At 36.9% G+C, this 27,049-nt stretch overlaps 3 protein-coding genes across 9 annotated transcripts in view; 2 read left to right on the forward strand and 1 right to left on the reverse strand.

Moving 5' to 3' along the window:
- The window catches only part of CENPP (centromere protein P), a 113,462-nt gene that overhangs the window by 70,875 nt on the left and 15,538 nt on the right, over nt 1-27,049 (reverse strand). The gene's annotated exons all lie outside the window — the stretch shown is intronic.
- On the forward strand, nt 1,017-8,356 carry OMD (osteomodulin). Of its 3 annotated transcripts, none has more exons than XM_086845189.1 (3): nt 1,017-1,256; nt 3,513-4,469; nt 5,012-8,356. In XM_086845189.1, exons 2-3 carry the CDS (start codon nt 3,536-3,538, stop codon nt 5,329-5,331), a joined length of 1,254 nt encoding a protein of 417 aa, XP_086701315.1. In that variant the 5' UTR covers nt 1,017-1,256; nt 3,513-3,535; the 3' UTR covers nt 5,332-8,356. The 3 variants fall into 3 exon arrangements, with proteins under 3 accessions (XP_086701315.1, XP_086701316.1, XP_023791343.2); XM_086845190.1 differs by having other exon boundaries at nt 1,125-1,269; XM_023935575.2 differs by lacking the exon at nt 1,017-1,256 and having other exon boundaries at nt 1,432-4,469; nt 5,012-5,401.
- On the forward strand, nt 14,897-26,648 carry OGN (osteoglycin). Of its 2 annotated transcripts, XM_023935578.2 has the most exons (8): nt 14,943-15,367; nt 15,983-16,235; nt 20,300-20,384; nt 22,303-22,461; nt 22,959-23,161; nt 23,732-23,827; nt 24,134-24,342; nt 24,663-26,648. In XM_023935578.2, the coding sequence occupies exons 2-7, from the start codon at nt 16,068-16,070 to the stop codon at nt 24,302-24,304; spliced, it is 882 nt and encodes a 293-aa protein (XP_023791346.1). In that variant the 5' UTR covers nt 14,943-15,367; nt 15,983-16,067; the 3' UTR covers nt 24,305-24,342; nt 24,663-26,648. The 2 variants fall into 2 exon arrangements, with proteins under 2 accessions (XP_023791345.1, XP_023791346.1); XM_023935577.2 differs by having other exon boundaries at nt 14,897-15,367; nt 24,134-26,648.

The following is a 27,049-nucleotide window of genomic DNA, read 5'->3' on the forward strand; positions in this document are numbered from 1 at the left end:
TCTTTCAAACTCTCCCTTGTATTGTGCATTCCCTACATAAATACATGACTGCTTTAGTTTATTTCCAGTATTGTCAACTCCACCAGTACCACTTTGGTCATGACTTCTGGTGCTTTTCTTTATACTCCAAATGTTAGAATTACATATGGTTTATCTTCTTAAACATATTCTTGTCCTCAATATTAGAGGAGAAACCTGGAAAGGTTGAGCGAATTATCAGCTTCATGAAGTTCAAAGACAAAAAAAGAAAACTTACTACTGCATTTAAAAAAAAACAAACCATAATACTTCATTATAAGGCACTTTTAAAGAAGAATTTTTAAGAACCAGATTCTTCCTTGTGAACAGGTTTTGAAATAAAGTAATTCTTTTACCAAGTCAAAACTGTAATTACTTTGGATAAATCATACACTTAAACCACTTCACGAAAAAAATTGCCCATTTTCTCCATTTTTTACATATATCACAGGTATTTAAATATCATACAGCACCAATGGCAGATAACTGTACCATCTTTAATTCTTAAAACTTAAAATAAATATCTTTCTTGAGTAAAATGGTTTATGCTTCATGCCATACTAACCCTTCCCACAAGATTTATGCTCTATCTATACAACTTCTCAAAAAAGATGTTGAGAAGTTATTTGTGAATGCTGAACTTTAACACCACCACACTGACAGTACTGTATAGAACAAAATCTTTGCAGGAAGGACACAGGACATAGACACTTTGGGGGGAAAATAAGGAAGAGGTTTATAAGAGCATATGTATATAGCACATGCTTCCCCTTGATTTTGGTAAGGTTAATTTTTTTACTGTTTCTTAACTTCATCCTCAGGGGACAAACCCTTTGCAGAACTGAATCACTGCAGCTGAACCCGCACTATGAACTAATAACCTCTGTAATCATTTTCAAAGTCATAGTCTCTTTTTTTTAATGGGAGTTGGTATTGAAAGAATCCTGCCAATTATACTGGAGTGATTTGAACAAAAGAAGAAATTGCTTCACAGCCTTATGACACAGCATCTACAGCAAGTGATGATGTGGCACAAAGCAGTTTTTTTAATTTTACTGGCAAATCAGAAGAGGGGCCAAGGCTGTTATTTTGTGTTGCCTTCCCACAAGGCTCCTTACCACAAAATATGGCTTAGACAGACCTTTTGTTCCTCCAGCTGGGGTACGCTCTCTCAGATTATTTCACCAGCACAAGAACTTGCTGCCCTCTACAACCTGAACTTCTCAGACTTCCAAAGAGTAAGTTTTCTTGGTAAGCAGGAATAAAATTAACTGATTGTGTTATTTTTCAGTGAAGAGTGATTCATGCATGTTATATAATATTTCGCTTTCAGCAAGTAAACTGCTTACAAATACAGTTACTGAGCTCTGACTTCATTACAGATGGTAGAGAATCAAGCTTTTAAGATTTTCTTTTGTTTTTCAGCTTTGTAATCATGTGTTTTATCATATTGTGTGCATCTGACCTGCATTTCCTGTTATCAAGTTTCACCTGATGTGAGTGTTTTAAAGCTAGTTAAATTATTAAATATTTCATGAAGAGGTGTCAGTGTCTCAGTGCTTTGAGACACAACATGCAAGCCTGGCAGGACAGTTACTGTTCTACAAGAAAGATACTCAGCTACAGCTACAGTCAAAGCAGACAAAATGTCTCCCCAAAACCAGCTCCTCGATCTCTGTAAAACCTGGGGGAGACTTGGGTACAAACTACTTATGATTTCATCTGACATGATGGGAGCTCTCTTCACACTGTCCACATGGCAAGCAGATTGATCCCATAAAGGCCTTATTGCTCACAGTGACAAGACTTGCCTGAGTTGTCCCTCCTGGTTTCTAAGGACAATTGTGGCACTGAGAACAAAAGCTATTAATTGGAAGTTTTGTGACATGGAGTAGAAGCGCTGAGAGAAAAGAACCAGAGGGTGAAGCTCAAGTTTTGGACTGCAACTGAAGAGGGAGGAATCAAAAGGAAACAAAGAACACAAAACAGGCAAGAGGGACAGACTGGGAGCTGATCCACAAAACTAGAAGGCAGTCGCAGGAGTTAGAAACAGATTTTAGATACTCACCAACAGAACTGATTAGAAGATATTCTGATATACACTGCCTGAAATATGAAACCCAGTGAATTCCTCCTGAAGCACAGAATTGCCTCTCAACCCAGCACAGTGCATTTATACAGCACTGCAGTGCGAGGCTGCTCTGTGTCTCTGCTAATTGCTTAATTAACTCAGACATCCCACAATGCTGCAGGGATATGGAGTCTCTGGCTTTGCTAAGGACCTACCTGGACTGGAGTTCCTGACTTCAATCAAACCTGATTTTAAGGTTCTCATCAGTTATGAAACTCAACTATATTCAAAAGCGAATTTAGATATGCGGGTTAGGCAATGCCACATGGTGACACCCAGCCACTGGCACTCACAGGCTTTCTGTCACACAGCACACTTACAAGGATGCAACAAATTCCAAGAGCTTGTTACAACTTTAATCCTTAGAATTCTCTCTTTCCTGTTCAGTTCATAGAATACATCAGGCATTAGGTAATCACCACTAGGAATCATCAGAAATTACCACTTGTTTCCTTGTTTCATCTCTTTTTTACTGATAGTGTTCAGTAAACAAATATTGACAAGGAGTCAATATTTGGGTATGAAACATGCATAAAAAAAATAGAATAACTGTTTTTCTCTCTCTGCTTCAGGGTTCTTTTACTATACTGAGCAAAGTCTCTGAATTTTTTCCATGACTTCTGTGGTTTGACTTGCAATGCAACATTTTGACTCATTTCTGCTTAAATTGAACAGCTTGACATGATTCACAACTCTCATTCTGCCAAATAACAAGGCTCTGTTGACTGCATAAAGTATTCTAAAATGTTAGACTGGCTTTGAGCATCAGAAATTTGACCTGCAACATGACTTGCCTTTCACACCATCAGGATTTCACCTCAGAAGGGTATTTGGAAGGTAAACTAGTTCACATCTATAAAGAATACCATGTGCCATGCACGATGGTTGAACTGTACTGGCTTTAAATAAATGATGGGAACAGAAAAATGACATTATATCATCATTAACACAGTACTAAGTTGGTCACATTTTGTGGAAAATAGAAAAACAACACAAAATTCCACAGAACATACAGTTTGCAAAGCCACATAAATTTCTATTTTACAAAATATACAGTATTTCCAAGTAATTTATTTCAACGTTCTCTTATGGCACTCTTCAGTACCAGGCACAGCATAGGTGGAAAGCTGTTCCTTGTCTTAAGTCAGACCAGAAATCCTCTGTTTACTTCAAGAACAGTAAATTTGTTGATGTTGTTTAGGTGGAAGGTACAGATCAAAACTTAGTTTTCCTAGTAATGTCACAGACAGTGTTTCCCAAAAAAGACATTATTCTATTAATTTCATTATATATTGCTGCTTCTTAGAACTTTTGTGCTATTTACTTTATAACTATTTAAAACAATATTTCTTCTCATCAACAGGTCACAACATATACATTTAAAATATGGCGATTCTGAGCCACCTATTGATCCTCCACCTCCTCTGGGCTGCTTTGGTCTTTTGTCAGTATGAAGACTATGATTTTGAGGATGAATATGGTGGGGAGCCAGATCATCAACTTCCATATTATTTTAACCCAAACACCCAAGTTGAAGTTCCTCATTTTCCTTTCCCAGTTGAGTGTGCCAAGGAATGCTTTTGTCCGCCGGCTTTTCCTTTATCCATGTACTGTGATCACCGGAAACTCAAGACAATACCAAACATCCCCAGTCACGTCCAACAACTTTATCTGCAAAACAACCACATTGAAGCTGTGCCTGCAGGACCATTCACTAATGTTACCTTCATAAGGGAAATTAACCTCAGCTACAACAATATTAAATTCCATATGATTGACCATGGTGTTTTTGCCAAACTTTCAAACCTAGTGCAACTTCATTTACAACATAATGAATTAGAAGAATTTCCATTCCCTTTGCCCAGCTCTCTAGAGAGACTCCTCCTTGGCTTCAATAAAATTTCCCAGTTACCTAGAAATGCACTGGAAGGACTGCCTAACATGACCATGCTTGACTTTTGCAATAACTTGCTTGATGACTCGGTATTCAAAGAAAAACCCTTTTCAAACATGAAAAATTTAATGCAGCTCAACTTATGCAACAACAAATTACAGACAATGCCTCCTGACCTGCCGCCATCACTTCAGCATCTTTCTCTTGAAAATAACTCCATTTCTCATATTCCAGAAAACTATTTCAACAGACTTCCCCAAATCACTGCTCTAAGAATGTCCCACAATAACCTGCAGAACATTCCACACAACACCTTTAATCTACCCAACCTTCTAGAACTTAATCTTGGACATAACAAATTGAAACAAGTGTTCTACATTCCAAGAAGTCTGCAGCATTTGTACATTGAAGGCAATGAAATTGAAAGTAGGTTGATGGTTAAACTTTGTAAAAAGCAATAATCTTAGTGGATTTTGGCATTGGTTGTGGGAGGAGTGTGGGGAGAATATTGTCCTTTATTCTTTGGCATGCAATATATACACATCCTCACAGTCATTTGAGACCAATTTGAAAGTAAAGAGGATTTAATTTTTGAAGCTTTCCTCTCATTCACAGTTCTATGTTAAAGTTGGTACCAGTTTTTCATGTAACAGCTAAAATATTTTTGAAAATTGCTTCTGATTTGGCAACTGATAGAAACATACCGAGAAAAGGAATTATGAAAATATTTAATTCACATAAAACAGTAATTACAAATTCCTTACCCCACAACCTTATATTTTGCAAGCCCCCAAACTGGTACCATTGCCATTTACAAAACTGATTTAAAACACAGAGAAGGGCTATATTACTGTGCACCACAAAAACACTTTCCATTTTAAATTTCAAAATGCAGGTTTCACTTTTGCACTAGGTCTAAAACATAACCACTTTCTGCATCTTAATTAATATTTTTCACTCTCTTACAGACATCAACGTTACTGTGATGTGTCCAACTCTGGACCCACTGAACATCAAGCAGTTGACCTACATACGGGTGGACCAGAACAAGCTCACGAGCCCCATCAGCACCTACGCCTTCTTCTGCTTCCCTCTCATCAGAACTATTTATTATGGAGAGCAAAATGTCACTGTCAACAGGCCAACTCAGCTCAGAACACCCGTGTTCCGGCGGTTTCTAACACAAGAGGAATTCCAGGAAGCAGAAGACAATCATGAAACGCTCAATCAAGAAACAGAAGAAGATCATCAAGCAGAAGACAACTATTTTCATCCTTATTATCACTGAAGTAATCATGGTTAATGAGTATATATGGAAACTTTTCATTAGTCTGGGCTATTCATCTCTATCCTATAACAGCTGGGCAGTTTGGGATATTCAAGATGCATCTATAAAGTGGAGATAGGAGTTTAAAGTAGGTAAATGTCCTATTATTGGTGTAGTAAAAAACAATACTAGGAACAAAGATCACTCACCTGAGCATTAGACAAAAGTCTGACATATTACCTGGGTTGATGATGGGCTCACCTTTGGGTGAGCAGCCAAAGTAAAAAAAAACTGTTTTAAAGTGATCCAGTTGCAAAATGACTAAAATACAAAATCAGTGTCATAATTCAATAGGAACACGTGATTAAGGCCAAAAATCCATCCAGCTCTACATCCTGTTGCTGACAGCAGAAGCAAAGAGATGCACTAGAGAAAAGGACATGAGACTGAGATTACAAAATACCTCCACAAGGTCCCTCCACATCTCCCAGAAATAGATATTTCTTCTTCCAATTTCAAACTGGACAAGGACATCACAAATATGGAGCTTCAAATGTTCCCCATATTAAGTTTCAAGTGTCCTGACAAGCTATATTATAATATTCACTTCTTTGGCTGTCCTTTAAATATCAGTCTTTCAAAGGAGATTTCAGTTCATTACTAATACAGGCAACAAACAATCTTTCACCAGGCTGCTGGAATCTAGGGAAAAGCATGTGCATTGCACAACTAAACCATAAGCATTTATATTTTCCCTGTGCTTCAGCCCATGTTATTTTAGAAGACACATAGAAATGTAATGTAATCTTTGCATATAGAATTATTCATCAAGTAGAACAGGAACAAAGAAAAGTATTGCAGATTTTTTTTAACTGTTAATTTAGACTATCCCTCTGCACAGCTAATACCACTTAGCTGCATTCTGCTTCAAAGCAGAATCAATGTTGCTTTAAGTAACCTGAAGAGAACTTTGAGCTATGCAAATGTTTGTTATATCTTATTCCTAGAAACACATCCAGATAACTACAGTGGAAGATAACACTATAGAGCACTTTATTGCCTTTTTTTATCACTTCTTTATTTTTCAGCACTTTTTCCCTGATAGAGCTTTACTAGCTGTGAAGAAAAAAATCCCTTTCAACAGCAAAATGAAATGCTTGCAAGTGATAGATCCATATATCATACTACCAACTTTGCATCATTTTAGGTAGTCTTTTTAGTTTTCCAATGCTCAAAGTACAATGTAATCAGATTTCTATTAGAATTTGAGAAGATAGGCAGGCTTCATTTTTTCTCTCAGAATTTAATTTATTTTTTTAGGCCCATCATCATATTTATGGTTTTTGATGTATCAACAGTAATATTAAGAAAATGAAAATACTTAATGACTGCTTTTTAAGAGAAAGAGATTTATTGTAAAGCTATGAATATAAACTTTAAGAATATATATAGTCTTTAGGGACAACTAGTTGTAAGAATTTGTGGGTACAAAATTTATTCTATTGTTATTGATTTGTGGATCTTCAGCCAACTAACTAGAGAAATCTGCTCCTCTCTCCTTTCCCTTTTTCTTATCTGCATTCTGAACAGATCCAGTATTCACAGCAACCTATTTTATGGCCACCCACAAATTCACAGTGCTGATTTTTTTTAAAAAAAAATTATTAACATTTATCACCCTCAAACACTTCTGTGTTTCTGAATAAGGAACACATGCATGTATTCATTCCTTCATTTAAGTACTCAATATCCTTTATCTACAATTTATACAGGAATTTAGATTTAATTTTACTGCTTTATTAATATATACATGTAGAATATTAACCTTTGGGAACATTTTAACTATTTCAGATTTTAAGTGAACGGTGCACAAAATGCAAATCTAAAATAAGAGGCTTTTTTGTAAGGCTTGCTGAGCTTTAAAAATAAAAGAACACTATCCTGCTATAGTATAAATATTACATCTTTTATCACAAACTTTCTGCTTTTTAAAGACATTTATCAAACAAAGCTTAGCTTTTGTTTTAAAGTAGAAGTCAAAATACTGATGTTATATGCATTTCTCAAAGTCAAACTGGAAATTATTGAAAACTTCAGAGATGCCTTATTACACCTGATTCATTCAGGTGAAACACAAAATTTCTATTACAAGCAGAACTATTATAATTTACTTTTCTTTCAAATAATGTTATCATATGATCTGTAGCACATAGGACACTTATTCCAGAAAGGCTTTTACAGTGAACAGGGAACTAAAGACTTCGGGTAGCCTTAGAGAAATTACAATTAATAATAAAGTACTGGATTAATGGATATCTAGCTGAGTGCAATTTGCTCTGGTAACACAGGGGATGCCTACTATAGAAGTCATGATGTTTTTGCCTTGCAAATATCTTGGACTTCTCTAAGGGAATCATGAAGGATGTGGAAAAGGGAGATCCTGATCCAAACAGCCTACAAAAATTCTTCAAGATTTTTAAAGAAATTAAGTTGTCACAGATTAAAAAGCAATATCACAAATGAAAGTCAAATAAAATATGAGAAACATCCTAGGAATAAATGGTCAGTTCTTACTGTGGAGGCGATCCCACTGGTGGGAACTTTGCAAAGGGCCTGTGCTGGAATTTATTTCATTTAAAATGCTAGCAAGAGATAAATAAACCAGGCTGAGAAGCGAGATGCCAACACTGACTGCTCAGTGTTGCTGAAGAATGGCTATGGATGCTAAATATGAGCAAAAGCAGGGAGCACAGTGCCTGTGGAAAAGCAGGCTGCATAACCTTCTCAGTCTCACCTGAGAAAGTGGTCTGGGAAACAATAAAGAGGAATTAAAACAATCCTCAGAGACAGAAAACAGCCTTGCAGGTGCTGTTTGTCAGTTTCGTGTTTTCTTGCAAGAGAAGGTCGAGGGGTGGTGAACCCCACTGACCAATGACGGTGATGTGTTAGTTCACTAACCAATAACAGTTTTACCTTTCTGTACTTTCACGTATCAGTCTATAAAAGAAGATCTGAGGTAATAAACTTTGCTCTCCTGTTCAACTCACATAAGAGTTTGTGTCCTTCTTCTTGCTGTTCCCAAATGAGTGACAAATGGCTACAAAAGTCCTCAGGATGCTAAAACACCAATGGAGCTCATCACTATTAAATGAGAAGCAACATCCATTGAAATGATGATCTTAATTCCAATTAAAACTAATGAAGGAAGACCTCACCAACATCACTCAGGAACAAGACTCAGGAGTGCTTGGGTAGCAATAGGTGTTCAGTGAAACCACTGGCTCAGCACCCAGTAGTCATAAAAAGGAAATTCAAATGCAGAGAGTAACTAGAGACAAATGGAAAGGAGATACCAAGACACTGCCGTAAATCTGTGGCTCACCCAGATATTAAATGCAGCATTGATTTCCAAAGCCTCAGGTAGCTGGTGTCATTACATAGGGCATGACTGGAAAAGGATTAGAGCGAGGTCACCAAAGGAAAGGAATAGGTGCTGTAACAACAACATGGAATGCACTGGGGCTCAGCAGCTCGGCAAAGAAATGGCTGAGGGGGGATACAGAGCACAAAATTATGAGTTGCATTTACAGCAGGAGTCTGGGGATGGGCTGCTTCAGTACAAGGGAAGGAGCCATCAAATGATGCTCATGTGTCTCATGTACCTGTACACAAGTGGATGCAGCAGCAATTTTAGACATGGTGTTGAGGAAAGACAGGAACAGTAATTGTGTTCCTTGGAAGATATCCACTAAAGCTTGCTAAACGACATACAGTAGGTACAAAAGTGCTGAGCTGAAAACAGGTGGAGAATGAAAGAACTTTTGAAGACAGGATAGAGACAGGGATCATACATGATTGTCCTATTCTCAGTCTTCCCAAAGCATCTGTTTATGGGCACTGCTGGACACAGGATATTGTACACTAACCTTTATTATTAATTCCACATCCAATTCCATGTTCTCACTATCCTGAACCATGGTAACGTGCTGGTGCTGCTCCTCACTACTACTGCCTTGGTACAGTGTAAAACACACTTGCTTTGTGTTTGCTCTGGTACTTCCTTTCAAATTACATTGTTTTTAAAGGAGGAAATAGGTCCATAAACTAAGTAAACATGCTGTTTATTTCATCAGTAACAGCAAAACCTAACATTCAAATACCTTAATGAGTTTTTTTACAGAGCAGTCAGAAACCCCACAACAAAGTTTGATCTGGGTTTTAACTCTGCATCTCCATGAGCAATTCAGGTAAAGTAACAGCCACAAGAAGTTATTATAAAAATCAAAAGAAAGAGAAATAACAGTAGTTTAATCCAACTGTCTATATTTCTTCCTTTAGCCCAAAAAAGTGGGAATATATTTTGCTCTTTCCTGATAAATATTTTTTACACTTTGCTTCAGTACTGTGATAATGAAAGTTATCTGGATGAGGACAGAAGCTTCTTTATGGAAAACAGATGTTTTACAGTTCACATTTTCTGACTTAGTTTAACATATTCACATTCCACTTTTACAATACAAATCCATTTCCTTCTTTGTTGCCCAACTTGATCATTGTGAACTATAAGCATAGGCATTTCCTACCTGAAAAGCAGGAAAGGGGAACATACTGGATTTCTAACCAAAAAAATACACATTGAAGAGATTTCACAAGAGTATGAACTATTCAGCTATAAGCCAATTTGTGTATACACTATTGCAACTTGTGGAATTCCACAAATATAAACATTTTTAATATTTTAAACTATTTTGCCCATAATGTATATTTCTGACAACCTAATTAATTTAAAGGGAAAATAAATAAAAACAATCTTGTAATTCATTGCATTAATTCATCATCTACAGAGGGAAAAAAACCACCTTATTCTAAAAGTACAACGTAAGGAAAACAGATAAATGTGAAGATGAGCCATGAACACAGAGAGTAAAGCAGATGCTATGAACAACACAAGGAACAGATGCCTGGAACACTGAAGTAAAATATGGATAAGGCCAATGATTCTTGGAGCCCTGATTCAAATGTCCCTGTGGACATAGTAACAGCTCTCAACAAATGATGGTATTGTCATAAGGAAGTAATGCCAATTCTGGAAGGAATTCTAAGAAATTGTAATAAATTGCAGTAGGTTGGCTTTTTTTTCGGGATATAACTGATGTCATATAGCAAAGTTCAAGAGAACATGTGTTTGACAGAGGGGTCTGGGTAAATAGCACTGTTACTCTGGTTATCATTTGTATTTTTTAACCATAGTTTAATATCATACATGGTTTTTGCAAAGTGCTTTATTCATTTATAACACTAACTGATAAAAGGAGTTTCTCTTTTACAGAAATGCAAGAAAGAAAGGTAATGTCTTCAGCCTTAAAAAAATTCTGATTATAAATCAGAAACATATGGAAAGTTGTTCATACAATCACTAGGTCATTTTTCAGCTGTCTACATTTTGCAGCTGGTGGCCCTAACAGTGACCTAAATTAATTTATTTCACTGAGTCTTGGAAATAGTTGCAACTTTTAATAAAAACCTGGAGGTGTTTATGCATAACCATTTCAGGTACTTCTTTTGCGATCCTGAATCTTGAAGAATATTCTATGTTTTCTCTGTAGGACATGATGACATTTATTTTCAATTTAATACTGCCTCTGAACCCTCCTCCTCAAGGACGCTGAGATGGAATTGACTTTGCTTCACAAAACGACTCTTCTACAGCACCACCTTCAGTTCTCAAACCAGGACATTGTTCCCTCCTCCCTCTGGGATACTTTTAGTTCCCAGAATAAATGCAACCCCATCATTATTACTGGCATAAAACTGCCTTAAAACTATTTTTACACCCTCTATCGGGTCCTCAACAAAAAGCAGAAGGGAATGAAGGAGTCTGAGAAGTTTCATATCACACATTTATGCAGCAGCAAAGAGATAAAAATAGTTTTAGAAAGTAGAATTAGTCCCACACAAACATCAAGCAGAAAAGGACTATTTTAGAAAATAAAACTTGTGTAGAGAGCCACTCCAAAAAGTTATCTCTTCTAGGTTACAAAAGGAGAAAAGAATAGAACCATTGAGTTCAGTTCTAACATCACTTAATGCTTTTGCCCCCTTTAACAGTAAATCTCTCACTGCTTGCAGATTATTATTGTGTACATGTTATCAGGCTGGTGCAAGAACTGTCTTCTCCTCTACAAAACCTTTTCTATTATAATGACTGCAATCCAGAACAGCTGGTCAACACTGAGATGTTTAAATCACATTCCATACAAGAGTTATGCCAAAGAACCTCCAACATGTTACCTTCCACATGAAGCAGAAATATCACACACAAAAGAAAATCCAGCATTTTTCCAGGTCTATAAATGCCCAGGAATCTTTAAAAGTTTTCCTAATTTGTCCTCATCTCATTCTGTCCCACACAGATGTCTGGCCAAGAGAAGACACTGACTTTGAGCATTCTATGTAAGTGATTCCCAGCACCCACCACAAGCTCAGGTCATCAGAGCAATAATCCATAGTACTCTTTCCTAGAACACTTACAAACAGTAAAACTCAGAAACTACAGAAGTTGCCAATATCATCCTTTAAAGACTAGGACAGAAGATGAAAGCCAAGTTCTTTAAGCAACTGCAAAATACACTTTCTCTGTCTAAATATAAAACAAACCTCAGTGATATTAAAAAGAATCTCAGAGTTGGTTTATTTCATAAGGAATATCCTGATAGCAACTTGATGGGACTTTCCTTAGTGCTGCCTCATAGCCTCATTCACCCCTGCACCCCAGAGGTAAGGCCCTATGGTTTTTCCTCCCCATTTTTCTTTTTCCAGTGCTCTGCCTCCCTTTGTACAACCTTTAGATGGGCAGTGCCAGCCCCTGTCCACATGCAATTCCTTACAGGCACCTTGGAGAAGTCATTTCTCTGTCTTGCACAGAGGAAGGTCCACCCCCCTCTGTACCAACATACAAACTAAATACGAGATTCTTTCCCAGATGCTGAAGATTTAGTCAGTAACATGTACAGTTTGGCTAGTTACCCTCATTTCTGTCTTTCTCTCCTATGTTTTTCCTACCTCTGCCATCCACACCCACCCACCTTCTCACTTTTTGTCTCCTAAAAGCTCTTTATTCTTCATTGTCTAACATGACAAAAGACAACCCTGGGCAACAAATTTTACATCTACTCTGTACTCTACCACCCTTTTCACCTAAAGTTAAGATTTTCTGACAGCAGAATCCAGAGACCGGAATCCAATCCTATTAATCTGGCTTGGGTTCGATCCACTACAAGAAAAGAAGTCTTGTGGTTCATTTACAGCTTCAGCTACACTTTATATCCTTACAAAATTAAAGGGAAATTACTACTGTTCAAATTTAAGCCATGATTCCATGTCAACAAAATTAGGAAAAATAACCTTTTAAAATGCCTAACAGTCCAGCTAAAGTATTTGGTGGGGAAATCAGTCAGTGCAAATTAAATACCAAGGGGAAATAAAAAACCACATCATGAACACATTATCAAGGCCTTCTTAGAAAACTGGAGCTCAATGAGTTAACAGCACAGCAGGCTTAGGTTTCCAGAAAAGAAACCACCTTCCAAGTACATTGATCCTTGTAACCAGAGTCCAAGCAACAGACACTTATACATCCAATTTCCAAGCACTAACAGTGCCTAGAAAACACTCCCTGCTTGCCAGGGTATTTCCTGTGAGCTCCCCTACTGCCAATGCATATGAACCACACATTTCATCTCATGTGATTTGGATATTGTGGTTATTCCTAGTCACTCTGAGCAGAAATAAAGCAGTTGAAGGAAGCAATACTCCCCTTCCTTGTTTGCAGCCACTCATACCACCCCCATCCTTGCGCAGATCTGAGCATCTGGTACATGTTCAGATAAAAACTGGTTTTATCTGACATTATTTGCTGATATATTTTCTTCTTTCATGACAACGCAGACAAACTATGGGACAAAGTTACAGTTTAATTTGGCACTGTAAGCTACTCCTTGATGACATCACACCAAATGAATTATTTAACATCTCCCTCTTTGGATGTATTTGTAAGGAAGTACTCATGAGCTTGAGAGGTGCCTCTATTGCAGTGAGTACACACATGACAACCTTTTTGTGATAAGCACACAACCAAAACCTTGTGACCCTGACAAGCACAGACTTTTCACATTTTGTGCAGAAGCTGTTCCTGAAGTTGTCTAAAAATTCCAAGCCTCTTCTCCTCTTACAGATCAAAACAAACAAGTGTTTTCCTTGAATGAAGACTTCCTATATTTACCCAGTAGTTTTCCCTCATTTTTTCAAGTTGTCATACATAAGGCAAAGATAAAGCTACTCCTAAGATATTCTATGTAGCTGTGAAATCTAGGATTTCAGTACTAAATAAATTATTATACAACTGACTATAACAAATATATTTAATATTTTATGTCTTGCTTTGAGCTTCAATACTTACTAGGTTTTTTTCCCCTTAGAATAATTATCCTGTGATTACATACAAGCACTGGAAACATTTGGATGCCCCAGAGACAGAGGAAATCCTAAGGTGGATGCTTGGCAGAGGGGTGGCAGCTGGAAAGGGTAAGTAGAAAGCAAAGCTGTGTCATTACTTCCCAGACATGCAGGAAGGCAGGAGGGATGATGAGATGGTATTAACACTGCAATTTAACCACTTCTAAACTCCTGGTGTCCTTATTGTTCCAGCAGAGTAGCATCCAATGGGATTCAGAGCCCAACTCACATTATTACTGAGCCTCTTCTCTTCACATCTCCATTTTACCATCACAGCACCATGACCAAGCTTCAAGTCCAAACTATCACACTGTTAAATTTGCATATGAACTAAGCTACAAACATTTTTATAAAATCCAAATGAGTTCAGAAACTGGTAGTACTATAAACCCAAAAAGATTTTAGACAGCAACTGGCTATAGTCACTCTGCAGATTTCCTACAGACATTTGGCTGCTAAGCAAGGCAGCATTTAAAAGAAAACTTAACCAAAAGGTCCAGAGTTTATCACCAGTATTACTCTAGAAAAAAACAAAGGGGAAAAAAAAAGGTATGACAGTAAAAGAGAAAAGTAAATCTGGATATATTCCCACTAGATTTTATTGCTACATACTTTTTAAAGACTTGAGAAAGTTACTCTATAAACTTTCTAAGTTGGTCATCTGTCTCCCATTTGTGCTGACTGCCAAAAATTCATAATGAGGAAAAGGATGGGGGAGGAAGAAATGCATCACAAATCCAGAAAACTGGTGCTCATAGTTCAGATGGAAATTCTACACCTGGACAATGTTCACTAAGTTATCTACAGAACTGAAACAGAACTTTATTCAAAGCAAGTATTTTTTGTGAAACCCATTTTTCAATAAGCTGTCAAGTAAGTCAATTAATGAGGCATTTAGACATTCATTGTCTAAAAATCTCAAAACAAACACAAGAAATTCTGAAGAATATTTTTCTAGAACTCTTCAGACTGAAAAGTTTCCATTTCATAGGTAGGTGAAACTTCCCTAAACATATACAATTTGTAATAAAACATTTTACTATTCACAAAATGTGACTAATACAACAGACGTGTGTTTTGGCTCTACTTCTGTCTCAGAAAGCAGCTGCTTTGTCTCTAGGCTGAAGCATTTCACAAAATGGATAACATATGCCTTATTAGAGACTTCCAGTTTGTACAATTAATATCTGATTTATAGAAAAAGCCTTAGCAAATATGAAGAGAAAATTACCACAAAGCAGAAAGCTGCCATTTTAACAAAGAACACCAAAAGTAGGATGAGCTACACAGGCTTAGCATTTGCAAATGTTATGCAAAGTACAACCCCCTGCTCCAGGATATTACCTCTCACCCTGGGAGAGAATGCTGGCAAAGCTTTTTTACCTCATGGAAAGCACTCTTCAGACTGTCAAACTTTGAGAAAGTGTTCATTTCAACAGTTTGGATGTAATGCATAACTTGAACCTAAAGTACATTGACAAAACAGTAACTATAGATAAGGACATCTGGTTTCTCAGTGAAGAGCTTGGAATCTGCTAAAAAGGTAGGTGGACTTTTTTCCTAAAAGGAGATTAATTTAGAGCTTAAATAAAACTACAGAAAAGAGGAGAAAAATGCTGTACAAAGATTTATTTTTTATAATATTGCATGCATATTTGTAATGTTTCAAAGATTATGTTTGCAGCCTTTTCCCCTTTCCTCCCTGAAAAGTGCCCAACCTGTATAATATTGAAGGTACTACCTTCTCTTGTTAAGTCTCAAATGTAAAGTAAAAGACAGAGAGACTATTGCTATAGAGCATTTAGGTTTGAAAATCCTAATTTTGACAGTAAAGGAAAATGCATTTGAACCTCACATGTTTTAGGTAGTTCATCTATATATATGGCAAATATTTAATATTAACAAAATCATCTTGCTTTTAACAAAAATAAACTGGGAAACAAGCAAATGCAATTAAGAGAATATTTTCTTTATTAGCTGGAAAATGTTTATTTCCCAGTTTCTTCTCAAGTTAAGAACAGATTTTATAAAGTTGGAGTCTAATTAAAGGATATCAAGAGTTAAAAGTTGTTCCATGTTCCTTATGTGTTAGAAACCACTGCCAACAAGTCCTCTAGGCTTTAAATATTGTTTTGACGGATTGCATTTTCATTTCCAGTCCCAAAGAAAGTGTTCTCCAGAGTCCAGGCACGAGCAGATCTTCACCAGCTCACTGAAAGACACATACATTGGGCTGGGCAAGAATGGAGACTTTGCAGGCTACTTTTTTTTTGTTTGTGTTTATGCCTTTGGTAAATCCAGCACCACCTCTGCAGCAAGAATCCCTCCAGTTTTATGAGTATGATACAGATGTTTCCATGGGAAGCTTGACCCAACAAGATTATGAAATGCAATCCAAGGATATAAGAAAGGTATTTTATTTATATTTTCCATTTAATATTTTTAACTGAAATAAGCATTATGTGAAAAAGGTGTTGTGTGCATGCATGTGAGTTTTATGGAAAAGTCCTAAAATAATAGGGAAGCATACAATGGGTTCAGACATAGGGAAAGCCACTCAAACTAAAACCACAAAAATATTACCCTTGCCACAGTCTGAGTAAGCCACAGAAGGCAGGCTTGCACAAATAAGGCTAAAGCATCATTTTAACTCTGCTGTTCTTACATGCCTGCAATTGTAAGAGTTTCAAGAACAGGATATACCACTAGCTCAAGAGTTTGAACTATGTTTTATTAACGCAGTGAGTTTGCTTAAAAACAAGGAAGGTGATTTTATTTTTTTTCACTCTCAAAGTAATAATTGGAACCCCCCTTTTAACTGAACATAACCTGCCAGTATAAACCACAGCTCCTCTTTTGACTTGCCAAACTATAAGGTTTCTTGCCTCAGTTTTTGAGAGGTGGGTGGTTTGGGATTTTTACAGCTCAGCTTCTCAGTTTAGCAGTCCTGAACTTCTATAGAATGTCCAGTTCTTGAAGAATCACACATTAACACTTTCAGGGTTTTAATAAAGTGAGTATCCCCTACATCTCACTGCACTCACCAGTATCTCCAAACAGAATATTTTTGTTGGGTGCTCCACATTCCTGCCTCTGAATTTCAATACAAAAGCAGAAGACACAGAGTCAAGGGAGAATTAAGTGAAGTGCCACAACCTCATCTCCCTGGGACAGTTACAAACCTCACACCCCCATTCAGACCTAACCAGTACACACCAAGAGAGGAGATACAACACTCATCAGGGAGAAAAACCAGAAGCAATTGTCCCAAGAGTAGTTGCCAAGGAAAATACCACAGATCCAAACCAAGTGGTAACAGCCCAGTATGAAAAGCTTAAGGAGGTTTTCATTAATAGAAACTGTACTTGTTACAATAACTTAGTCTGATAAGCAAGAAAAATAAAACAGCAAAACATAAGTAAAAAACTGCAGTCCAAATATAGAAAAATCACTTTTGTATACCTTTTTAATATTTCCCAATTCTACGTAAATTACAGCTTTCCACTGTTGACTAAAACAATAAGCTACATATTTATAGCAAAAAAATGTCAAAGGTATTTTTAAATCTGACATCTGCCACAGTGATGAAGTAACATGTTTTCATAAACTCATGAGAAAGGGACTATATTAATGACTCTTAACTAGTGGGTGACTATCCACTCAGAAGTAAGTCTTAAAAAAATACTAAACCCATTAACTTTAACCAGCTAGGCACAGCATCAGATGACATTCATTAATAAATTCTTTGCAGAAGATTGCTGCTGCTTCAGTAAAGGAACAAGGAGTACACCTACATGGAAATGGTGCCAACAGATGTGCCACAGACAAATTGAAGTCCTCCTGGCAGTGCTATAAGCTGGAGGTCTTCTGAAGGCCAACAGTTCTGCTTAGGCTAATTCTAGGAATGTAGATGGTCATTATTTCCATCAGGTCAGCTCTCCATTGATATGTTTTCATTGCAAAATAATAAATGAGTTCCTTATGTGCCACAACTACATCAACGCAAGTTCCCAGTTTAAATCATAGGGTGCACAAACAGGTCTTCTATTCATTTATTGCGCCAGTTTTACTCCCCAAATATTCCAAGTGTTAACTGAAACTGAAATGCATGCCAAATGTTTCCTCAAGCATGCCCAGTCAGAAATCTATCTTGGATACAAATTTAACTCCTTACTGTATGCTTGAACACAGTTAGAAAAAAGACTTCTACTAAAAAAAAAAAATCAGAAGAAATTTATTACTATGATTCGAAACTACAACCACACCAGTCTTGAATAAAATTTGAGCAATTTAAACCACAAAATCTTGATTTCCACAAGAGAACAGAACCACTCAATTACATGCTGTCTCACATCTGGACTAGCTCATTTCATTGAATATAAACAACCAGAACTTTGTGTTATAAGAAGAATAAATTATTTTGCAGAAATTTGAAGATGGTTGGAGTATTTAGATGTGTTAATGTGTACGTGCAGTAAAATGCAAGAGGCAGGTGGAATCTAAGTATGTGAGTAAGCCAATATTCCTTCAGTGCATTCCTTACATATGTAAGTAATGAACTTGTGGTTATAATCCAAACAATCTTCTGCACTGATACTCCATGCTTAGGGATTTTTATGGCTGATCAACAAATGCTTTTTAATTTTAGGAATTTAATAGTATTCTGCAAATTACCAGTTTTAATTTTTGTGACATTTCCCACTGGCAGAGATTAGTAATACATTGCATTCTGCTAAGAAATCCCATCAAAGACTACTTTGATGGCTCAAGTAGGAGACTCTGCTAGAAATCTTCACCTGGGACAGATAAGCTGTGCCAGCAAATGTTATTCAGTGTCCCTTAGGAGCCTAAGGAGCTGCAGTCATACGAGTGCAATTGTTCTGTGAGCAGTCCATGCCCTCAAAAGTCTCTAGTGGCACAGATACCTCAAGGGCCACGTCTTCATGTGCCTAATCAACCTATCTTAGTGAGCTAACTCCTGCAGAAAGCTTCTGTGAGATTTGCTGTTTGCTGGAGTGTAGCTGGTGAGCTGACACCCCCCAGCTTCCCTCCACCCAGCATGGCCAAACTGCTGCCAGAATCCTACTGAGAACCTAAAACTTCCTAACTGAGAACCTAAAACTTCACTAGGGCGAACCAAGCTAGCTCAAACTAGAGCCAGAGGCTGGAGAGGCAGACGCAGGGAAGAGCCAAGGGACGGATGATTCACAGGCTAAAAAGGGGTCAAAATGACAGAGGCTGGCCAAGATATTTGTTTCTCAGGCTTTATGTCAAGCCTGAGGGGTTTGTTTTGCAGAATACAAAAATTCCCACAGTAAAGTATACGCAAGCAACTAAATACCAAATAAAACACAGCAACAGAAGGGGCTTGAAAGCTCTTACTTGCACACTGCGCTTGTGGGTGACCCACCTGTGAGCCTGAAGGAGGGGAGAGTGGGGGGATTAAGAAAACTAGAAGGGGTTCATTTGTCAGCACACCCAGTGTGCAAGCAGCTGTCCAACAAAGCACTTTGCTCCTGCCAGGGCCTGGTCCTTAAGCATGTTTAAAGCAAAACAACTTCCACATCTCACAATGTTCTTTCCTGCATGTGTTTCCAATAGCCACGCACACCAAAAATCATATTGGCTTCTTCTGGCCTACAGATATTCCCCATTAAAAAAACCCAAATGAATGATGCAAGCCAAAAACAACTACCACAGTCAAAATGAAATCTCCTTAACTTTAATGTATGCAAATCACAGGATAAGCCACTGTATCTATACTCTAAATACAGTAATAATAGGTAATTCTCTAAAATTCAGCCAGGTGAAAACCTGACTACTGTTCCCTGCATCACAAGAGGCCCTTTCTGTTAGCAGCTCACACCTTAAAACAGACTTACATGCAGATCATGAAAACAAATTATTCAATTTCAGCCAATACCTGCAAGGAATGTCTTTATAATCTAAGCTGTCCTGCAATTGAAAAGATGCAATGACTATCTCCAGGAGGAATTCTGAATAGCTTTAAATGCAAGGACATCTCAGTCATTTTATTGAGATTGTTTGGGTAAAACAACAACAAAATACAGCTTACACTCACAAGAATCTTATTGAATTTTGTATTATATGCAAAATCTTGATCTTCAAAACTCTATTGCTTGTAAATACGCACCACTTACATATTCCTTCCCACCATATAGACTATATTTTCTGTTTCTATTTTGTGTCTGTCCTTTTCTGAAGAACTTGAGTTCTCTAAAGAGCACCGGCAGCACCTTCCCTTCTTGCCTTTCCAAGTGAATTGTGCATGTATGGAAGTGACAGTACATCACATTAGTCATCCAACCTATAAGAGCATTTTGAAAATTAAGTGCCATAAAGAGGTATAGTGGAAGAAGCTCAATTTAGAAGATGTTATTTCAGATACTTGTAATGCTCTGTGGCTTTTTGTCTGTGGTTTGTGTTTTAAAATAACAATTGTTCTCTCACAAAGGATGGAACAAACATTTCTCTTGACACTTCCCTAATGCTGCAAAGCGATGACAGCCAACTTGATGTCCCACCAACAAAGGACACAAGTGAGTTAACTTATATGAATACTGTGATGCCTAAGATATCCAAAAGAATATATTGTAATATAGAAATCTAATATGCAAAGGATGACAAAGGCTACAGAATTAATCCTTTCATTTATGAATATCTTTCATATGCCCTGTGGAAAATCATCTAACTTCTGATGGAGCAGTCTGAAAAATTTAAAGGAGCCTCAGGTAAACTCTGAACACACAAAGCACAGCTTGTAAGTTTCTCCACAGACTTGCCATTGAGATGTACCCAAGTTGAATAAATTAGGCAAGACAACTAAGAAAAACAAAATACATCTCCCACAGTTAACCAAGTGATGATGAAATATGAGGTGCTTAAATTAATTCAACAGATTTATTTGAACAATTGGCTATTCTCAAAGTTTACATCTAATGATCAGGGAGATCAATGTTTAAAATAAATCAGGAACATTCTTCACTTGCCAAAGCTTCCTACAGGCTTTGGGTACATTGTCCAGATTTCTCCTAAAATGCCCCAGTGCTCTCTACACATGAAAAGGACAAAGTTTCTCTGCCAAACAGAGCAGTGAGAAAAAGAGACATGTATTTTGTGTGTCTGTGATCTAAACTTCCAAAAATAACTGATGATTCAGCAAGTGGACTGTCAATCTCCACAAAAGCGCTAATTCAAGGTTAATTATTACCAAACAGCACCTGTCAACAAGCCCCCATCAAAAGCTGAGCAAGTCTCCAAAAACATCAGAGCTTCTAGACAGACAAGCATAAAAGCTATTGCCTTTTTAACAGTGACAACATTGTTTGACATTTTCCATTTCCTACACAAACATGAAAACAAGCCACTAAATTAAAAAAACCAAACCACCAAATGGGGCAGAACTCTACAGACTAAAAATGATGATATTCACAAAGCTAAACCTCAAAAATCTTCATTCTGTTCTCTGCAGTGCTGCTGTAAGAAAAATAATTACTGTTAGATGTACTGGGTTGACTTCCCAGTATTGACCAGCCGCTTTTGTAACTTCTCACTGCTTGTAGAAGGCCTTGTTTTTCTGTGTAGTGACAACTACCCCATGGAATGACCTTGCTGTCCACACTGCATTCACACCAGGGTGGAAGCCAACCAAACTCTCAAAATATAGAAAATACAGCACACGTCACAGCAATGGTGATGAAACTGGATTAAAAGCCATATTCCTTACATGCATTTGAATATTGCTGGAAGAAAAGATTAGAGCAGAGTAGAAGTTACTGATACATTGCTACCATAAAGAACAGGACAAGCCACAAAGGTCTCAAACTACATCAGAAAAATTTTCTTTCTCTGATTAAAAGAAAAGCTGTAAAAATCTCAGTATAAAACTAATAGATTGTTCACAGGGCTCGGAGCAACCTGGTCTAGTGGAAGGTGTCCCTATCTGTGGCAGGGGGTTGGAATGAGAATCTTTAACATGCTTTCCAACCTAAACCATATATAAACATAATTGCTGGAGTTTTATCAAAAGGTTTAGACAAAGTAGTAGCTAGGAATAATACAGGATATTGTGTGACCTGCCAGAAATGCTCCAATGCACTTACAGTGCCAAATGCATGCACTGTCAGGTGTTTCTCCTTGTGGGTTTGGTTCCAAATGTGATATTTAACAGTCACAAAACTTAGAGTTGTCACATTCACCATACTCTTAGCCAACTAAAGATTTAAACTGAATTCATGCTGATTAATAGCATTTCACATTCTCAGGTAAAATAAGAGATTATACACAGGGAAATCACACACAATAAAAAGAACAAAAAACCCAAAAGAGTTGAGAACATAAAATTTTCTCAAAACTTGATGCAAATATAATTTTTTAAAAACCCAACATTAGGAACTCTTCAAAGACACTAGGTGAGTTGAATGAGTTGTAACTGTGTGCTGAACCCCTTGCTGGCAGACCTGCCCACCTGTTTGCTGTGCGTGTGCCTGAGCGGCTCCGTGTACTGTGAGGAAATCGACATTGAGGCCGTGCCCCCCCTGCCCAAGGAAACCGCTTATCTTTACGCTCGCTTCAACAAGATCAAAAGGATTGCAGCCTCAGACTTTGCTGACATTAGTAAGTGACACCTCAATTTCCATTTCTGCTTTAGAATACGAAAGGCAAAATAGAAACGCATTTTGGACCCTGTAAATACTTAATACTCCCAAATAATTAGGCAAAGAGTGGGTTGCTAAAAATAAAATTCAGCTCTGCATCTCAGCCAGTCGTAAATGACCAGGCATTATTTTTCCTTCAAATGCTCCAGGGACAACTCTGTCAGCTATCTCACTCAACAGCATGACACAAATTCTATGATATCTGAAATCATGTTATCTCTAAAACAAAAAGAAGGATTCAGAGTATTTCCCTTTTTAATTTTTTCAACTTAAGTCCAGGAAAAAATCCAGATGCCAATTTCATCTGTATTTTAATAGTATTTGCATTTGTAGATCACAATTTAGATGCTGCAGCCAACAGTTTAACATTTAGTGTATATAGCCATACACATTTCCCATGCCATGTAATTATAAACTCAATACTTATATTTTCTTTTTTTTTTTTTTTGTGTAAAGCTACCTTGAGAAGAATTGATTTTAGTGGAAATAGGATAGAAGAAATAGAAGATGGAGCCTTTTCAAAGCTTCTGCTTTTGGAAGAACTTTCTCTTGCTGAAAATCGACTTGTAAAACTTCCTGTTCTACCTCCCAAACTAACAACATTTAATGCAAACCAAAACAGAATCAAGAGCAGAGGAATCAAAGCAAATGCTTTCAAGGTAAGGAAAAACCCATTAATTTAGGTAACCAAAGTAAACAAAATTAATAACCACACTCTTCAGTCTGACACCAAATTATTTTCCCGTATTTTTTGTAATCTAAGAAACAAACTATGATGATGCAGCTTTCCAGCTTTTGCTTTGCTTTTAAGGCCCTATGGAATATCAATCATTTGTGCACTCACTCTCTCATGTCCTCCACATCGAAAAGAATTTTCTATGAAATCTCTCACCTGCTTACTTTCTCTCTAAAACGTAAAAATATTCAAAAATGGATGGCTCAAGTACAGTTCTGAGGACCACAGAAATATTAATAAGCAATATATATATAGTACTTAATAGTGGTCTCAATTTTTATAACCAACATGCTGACACTAAAATTTCCCAAACATACAAGGTCTGTACTATTAATTTCTTGATAGAATTCAACACTTACAGCAAAAGAATGACTTTTGTTACCTCAGTTTACAGGCTAAGTGATCAGAAGAAATTTCTGATGTCTTGTAACAGGCATGAGTTATTTAACCTCAAATAATACCAGCATCAGTAACCTCTCTTTCTGTTTAACAGAAGCTCACAAATTTGGCCTACCTCTACTTAGGACACAACGCACTGGAATCTGTTCCCCTGAACTTACCGGAGAGTCTGCGCATTCTTCACCTTCAGGTATTCCCAAAGGATTTCCTTAACATTCTCTTAGGAAACACATCAGGAGTTACACACTTCAAATCAAACTTGCTCTATTTTGAAACAGTTCCCACTACAGCTTTCCACCATGCCTCTGAATAAAATAGTTTACCATACCAATGTGTATGGCCACAACCATCCAGAAGTTCAGAAGCTGCTAATTCCCGTGCAATGATTTATTACTGGTTTCTGCACATCAGGGATAGGAAATGACAAAAAGAAGCCATAATCTTTTATCAACAACATATGCAATGTTTTTATTTATAAAAACGTTTTGGTTTGCAGTACAACAACATCACCACCATCACGGACGACACATTCTGCAAGTCCAACAACACGCGCTACATCCGCACGCGGATGGATGAGATAAGGATGGAGGGCAACCCCATCGTCCTGGCCAAGCATGTCAATGCCTTCTCCTGCCTGAGGATGCTGCCCGTGGGAACGTACTACTAGCACCGCTCGTGTCACTCCACATGCCGGACCCAGGCATGGTAACAACGATCACTTCCTCCCCTGTTTACAAGTTCATATCCTCTCCCTTGCTAATGCTCTTTTCCCTGCATACCCAGGATCTGCTGCTATGTTGCACCATTCTCCTCTGAAATAACCATTTCAAACCAGTCACTTTAGTAGTTATGGTGTCCCTCACGCTTTCAGAATCTTTTCTGTTAATGAAAGCGTAAAAATATATATATGCACACACATCATCTAAACTTTTATTTCACCATGTACCCTTTAGGTAAAATCCCACAAAACTGCTTGTTCTCATTCTTTACCAGCACTCAGAACAACCACCACATTTTACTTTCAGATAAATGCAAGATACTCTTTGAGCAAGTTGAAGAGGAAAAATACTTCTGAATTCCAATCCCACTCTTTTAATCTGGAATGATATCTTTTCAGTTGACCTTCAAAGGTGTATTGGATGAAGATGTGTATGAGAGAAAGTTTTGTTTAGAAACAGAACTTCTCAAAGCTTAAATTCATTAAAGTTTCTTTTAAAATTTGATTTGTGGTAAATGAGAATAACTCCCATTTAGGTTTAGTAAACCGAGCAACTGGAAGTTTGCTAAGATGTTTTAGATTTCCTCCTACTATTTTGCTTTGAAAAGAACATGTGTTTTATTTTTACACAATGTATTTTTAAGTGAAATATGTATGTTTTGCTGAGCTGTTCTCACAAGAGCTGTTTTTGCAACACCAGCTTCCTATTTTAAAGCAACAGTCTATGTACAGCATAATACAATCAAATATCTTAGTTATTGACTAATGATGTAGACCAAGCCTTGGTTCCACAGCTTCGCCTGACAGGAAATGTGACAATATGGTTAAGAGCAAAGCTGAATTCATATGTTTACCTGTAAATAAGTATGATTTCATCTAGATGTCAGAGCAAAGAAAGAGAATTACCCTTCTACAACAATAGTTCTGATCACTAGGGAAAATCAACACAGACATTGGAATTGAAAAGAAAAGTTGATTCCACCATTAATCTGAAATGAGAGGTAACTTCATACATTTCACTCAACTACTTGAACATATGCAGCATATTAAAAACACAAACTGACATGTGCAGGCCTCAACACTCAGTTCATCTAAAAGTGGCCATCATTGATAAAGGGCACAATGTTTTTAATTCCACAGCTGTACATTTCTGACATCCAGCTTCTCCCCTCCAATACCTACCACAGGTGTAAAGCCTACAGACAAATGAATGCCAAAGGTGTGCTAGTTACTATTACCACATCAGCTTTGTACTAATTTTGAAGCTAGTATAGATTTCTAATTTGTAGAAATAGTTAAGCATCAAATGCATGATGATGTCTCACTACATCTAGAATACTGATTTTATAAGATATTTTGTATTAGTTTTATTTATCTTATTTAGCTAAGCCTTGATTTTAGTGCTTGTGCTTTGGGGAATTGATGTCCACTTTTTTCTGAATACATAGTTTTGCCCTGAACCCATTACCCAAGAAAAACAATCTCCAGTATTTTCCACTTTAAGTTGTTTAGTGTAACAAGAAGGAAATTCCATTGTCTTAATTGAGAACAAAACCAAGTCCTGCAGCAATACTTGGTTTTCATTTTTCCACATAAATCATAAAACTTTGATGTTCCCAGGTTTTTAGCTAAATGTAAAAAAACAACTTCAAAGCATGTAAAAATACATTCCAACATCAAGCCAAATTTCTATCTGGAAAGAATTAAATCCATCAATTCTCTCACATCTCTTGTGATAAATGCCTAAGATGGAAAAAACACAGTTATAAGTATGATAATGTTACATAAGCAGCAGTCTCTGATCTTATTCTCATCACAAATCATTGCTACTAAAACTCTTTCCAGTATTAATATGATCAGTAAATATTACCAAAAATGTGTATACACAAATGCATATTATTCTAATATACAGACATGCAAACAATTTAAGACCTACCTACTGCCACACAATTAATTTTGCATTAAAATGTTGTATATATTTTTGAAACCTACTAATTATCATCAGCAATGCTAATTAATGCTCTTAACACTTTGAGCGAACCAAAGTAGACAAGTGGTACTTTCTGAATGCCTCATGCAGGCTCCAAGTTCTCTGATGTGTTTTACTTCACTTTCCCTTATCCACAGCAAGTTAATAAAAAACATGAAGTGAAAAAAGCTTCAGTAGGGAGGATTTCCACCTCCTATTTGTGTGACCAGTACTAATATCAAGCTGAATGTAAACTGTTCTGTTTTTTCCTATCACTCATTTCTGTTCTGTATTTCCAATAAAACTTGAATTTTTGTCCTTGTTTATCAGTATCAGCTTCAACAACCTACTCTTCCAGCCTTGCCAACATGTTTCAGTTGTTCAGCCACAAGCACACTAAGGCTAGAAGATTATTTGCACATGTAAATCCATTTTACAGACCTATTTATTGTGACAATAGCAAGACCTGCCATACAGAATACTTGGGGAACACTCCATTTTTGCTCCTTCAAAACCTATTTTGAATTGACCTTGAATTGCCATTAATCTCAGAACATTCAATAATACTTTAAGTACTCCTCCACTTCTATGTTATCCCTTCCTTCTCAAGTATCAAAACAGGAAAGAAAAAAATAAACTACTTTTGGTATTTTTACACTACACTCTGAAGAAAATATCAGAAACAATTTTTTTTCTACATAGAAGCCTTGGCAATTATCTTTGAA

The sequence above is a fragment of the Cyanistes caeruleus genome, chromosome 11 (assembly GCF_971803275.1).
Source record: "Cyanistes caeruleus chromosome 11, bCyaCae1.hap1.1, whole genome shotgun sequence".
Taxonomy (NCBI): domain Eukaryota; kingdom Metazoa; phylum Chordata; class Aves; order Passeriformes; family Paridae; genus Cyanistes; species Cyanistes caeruleus.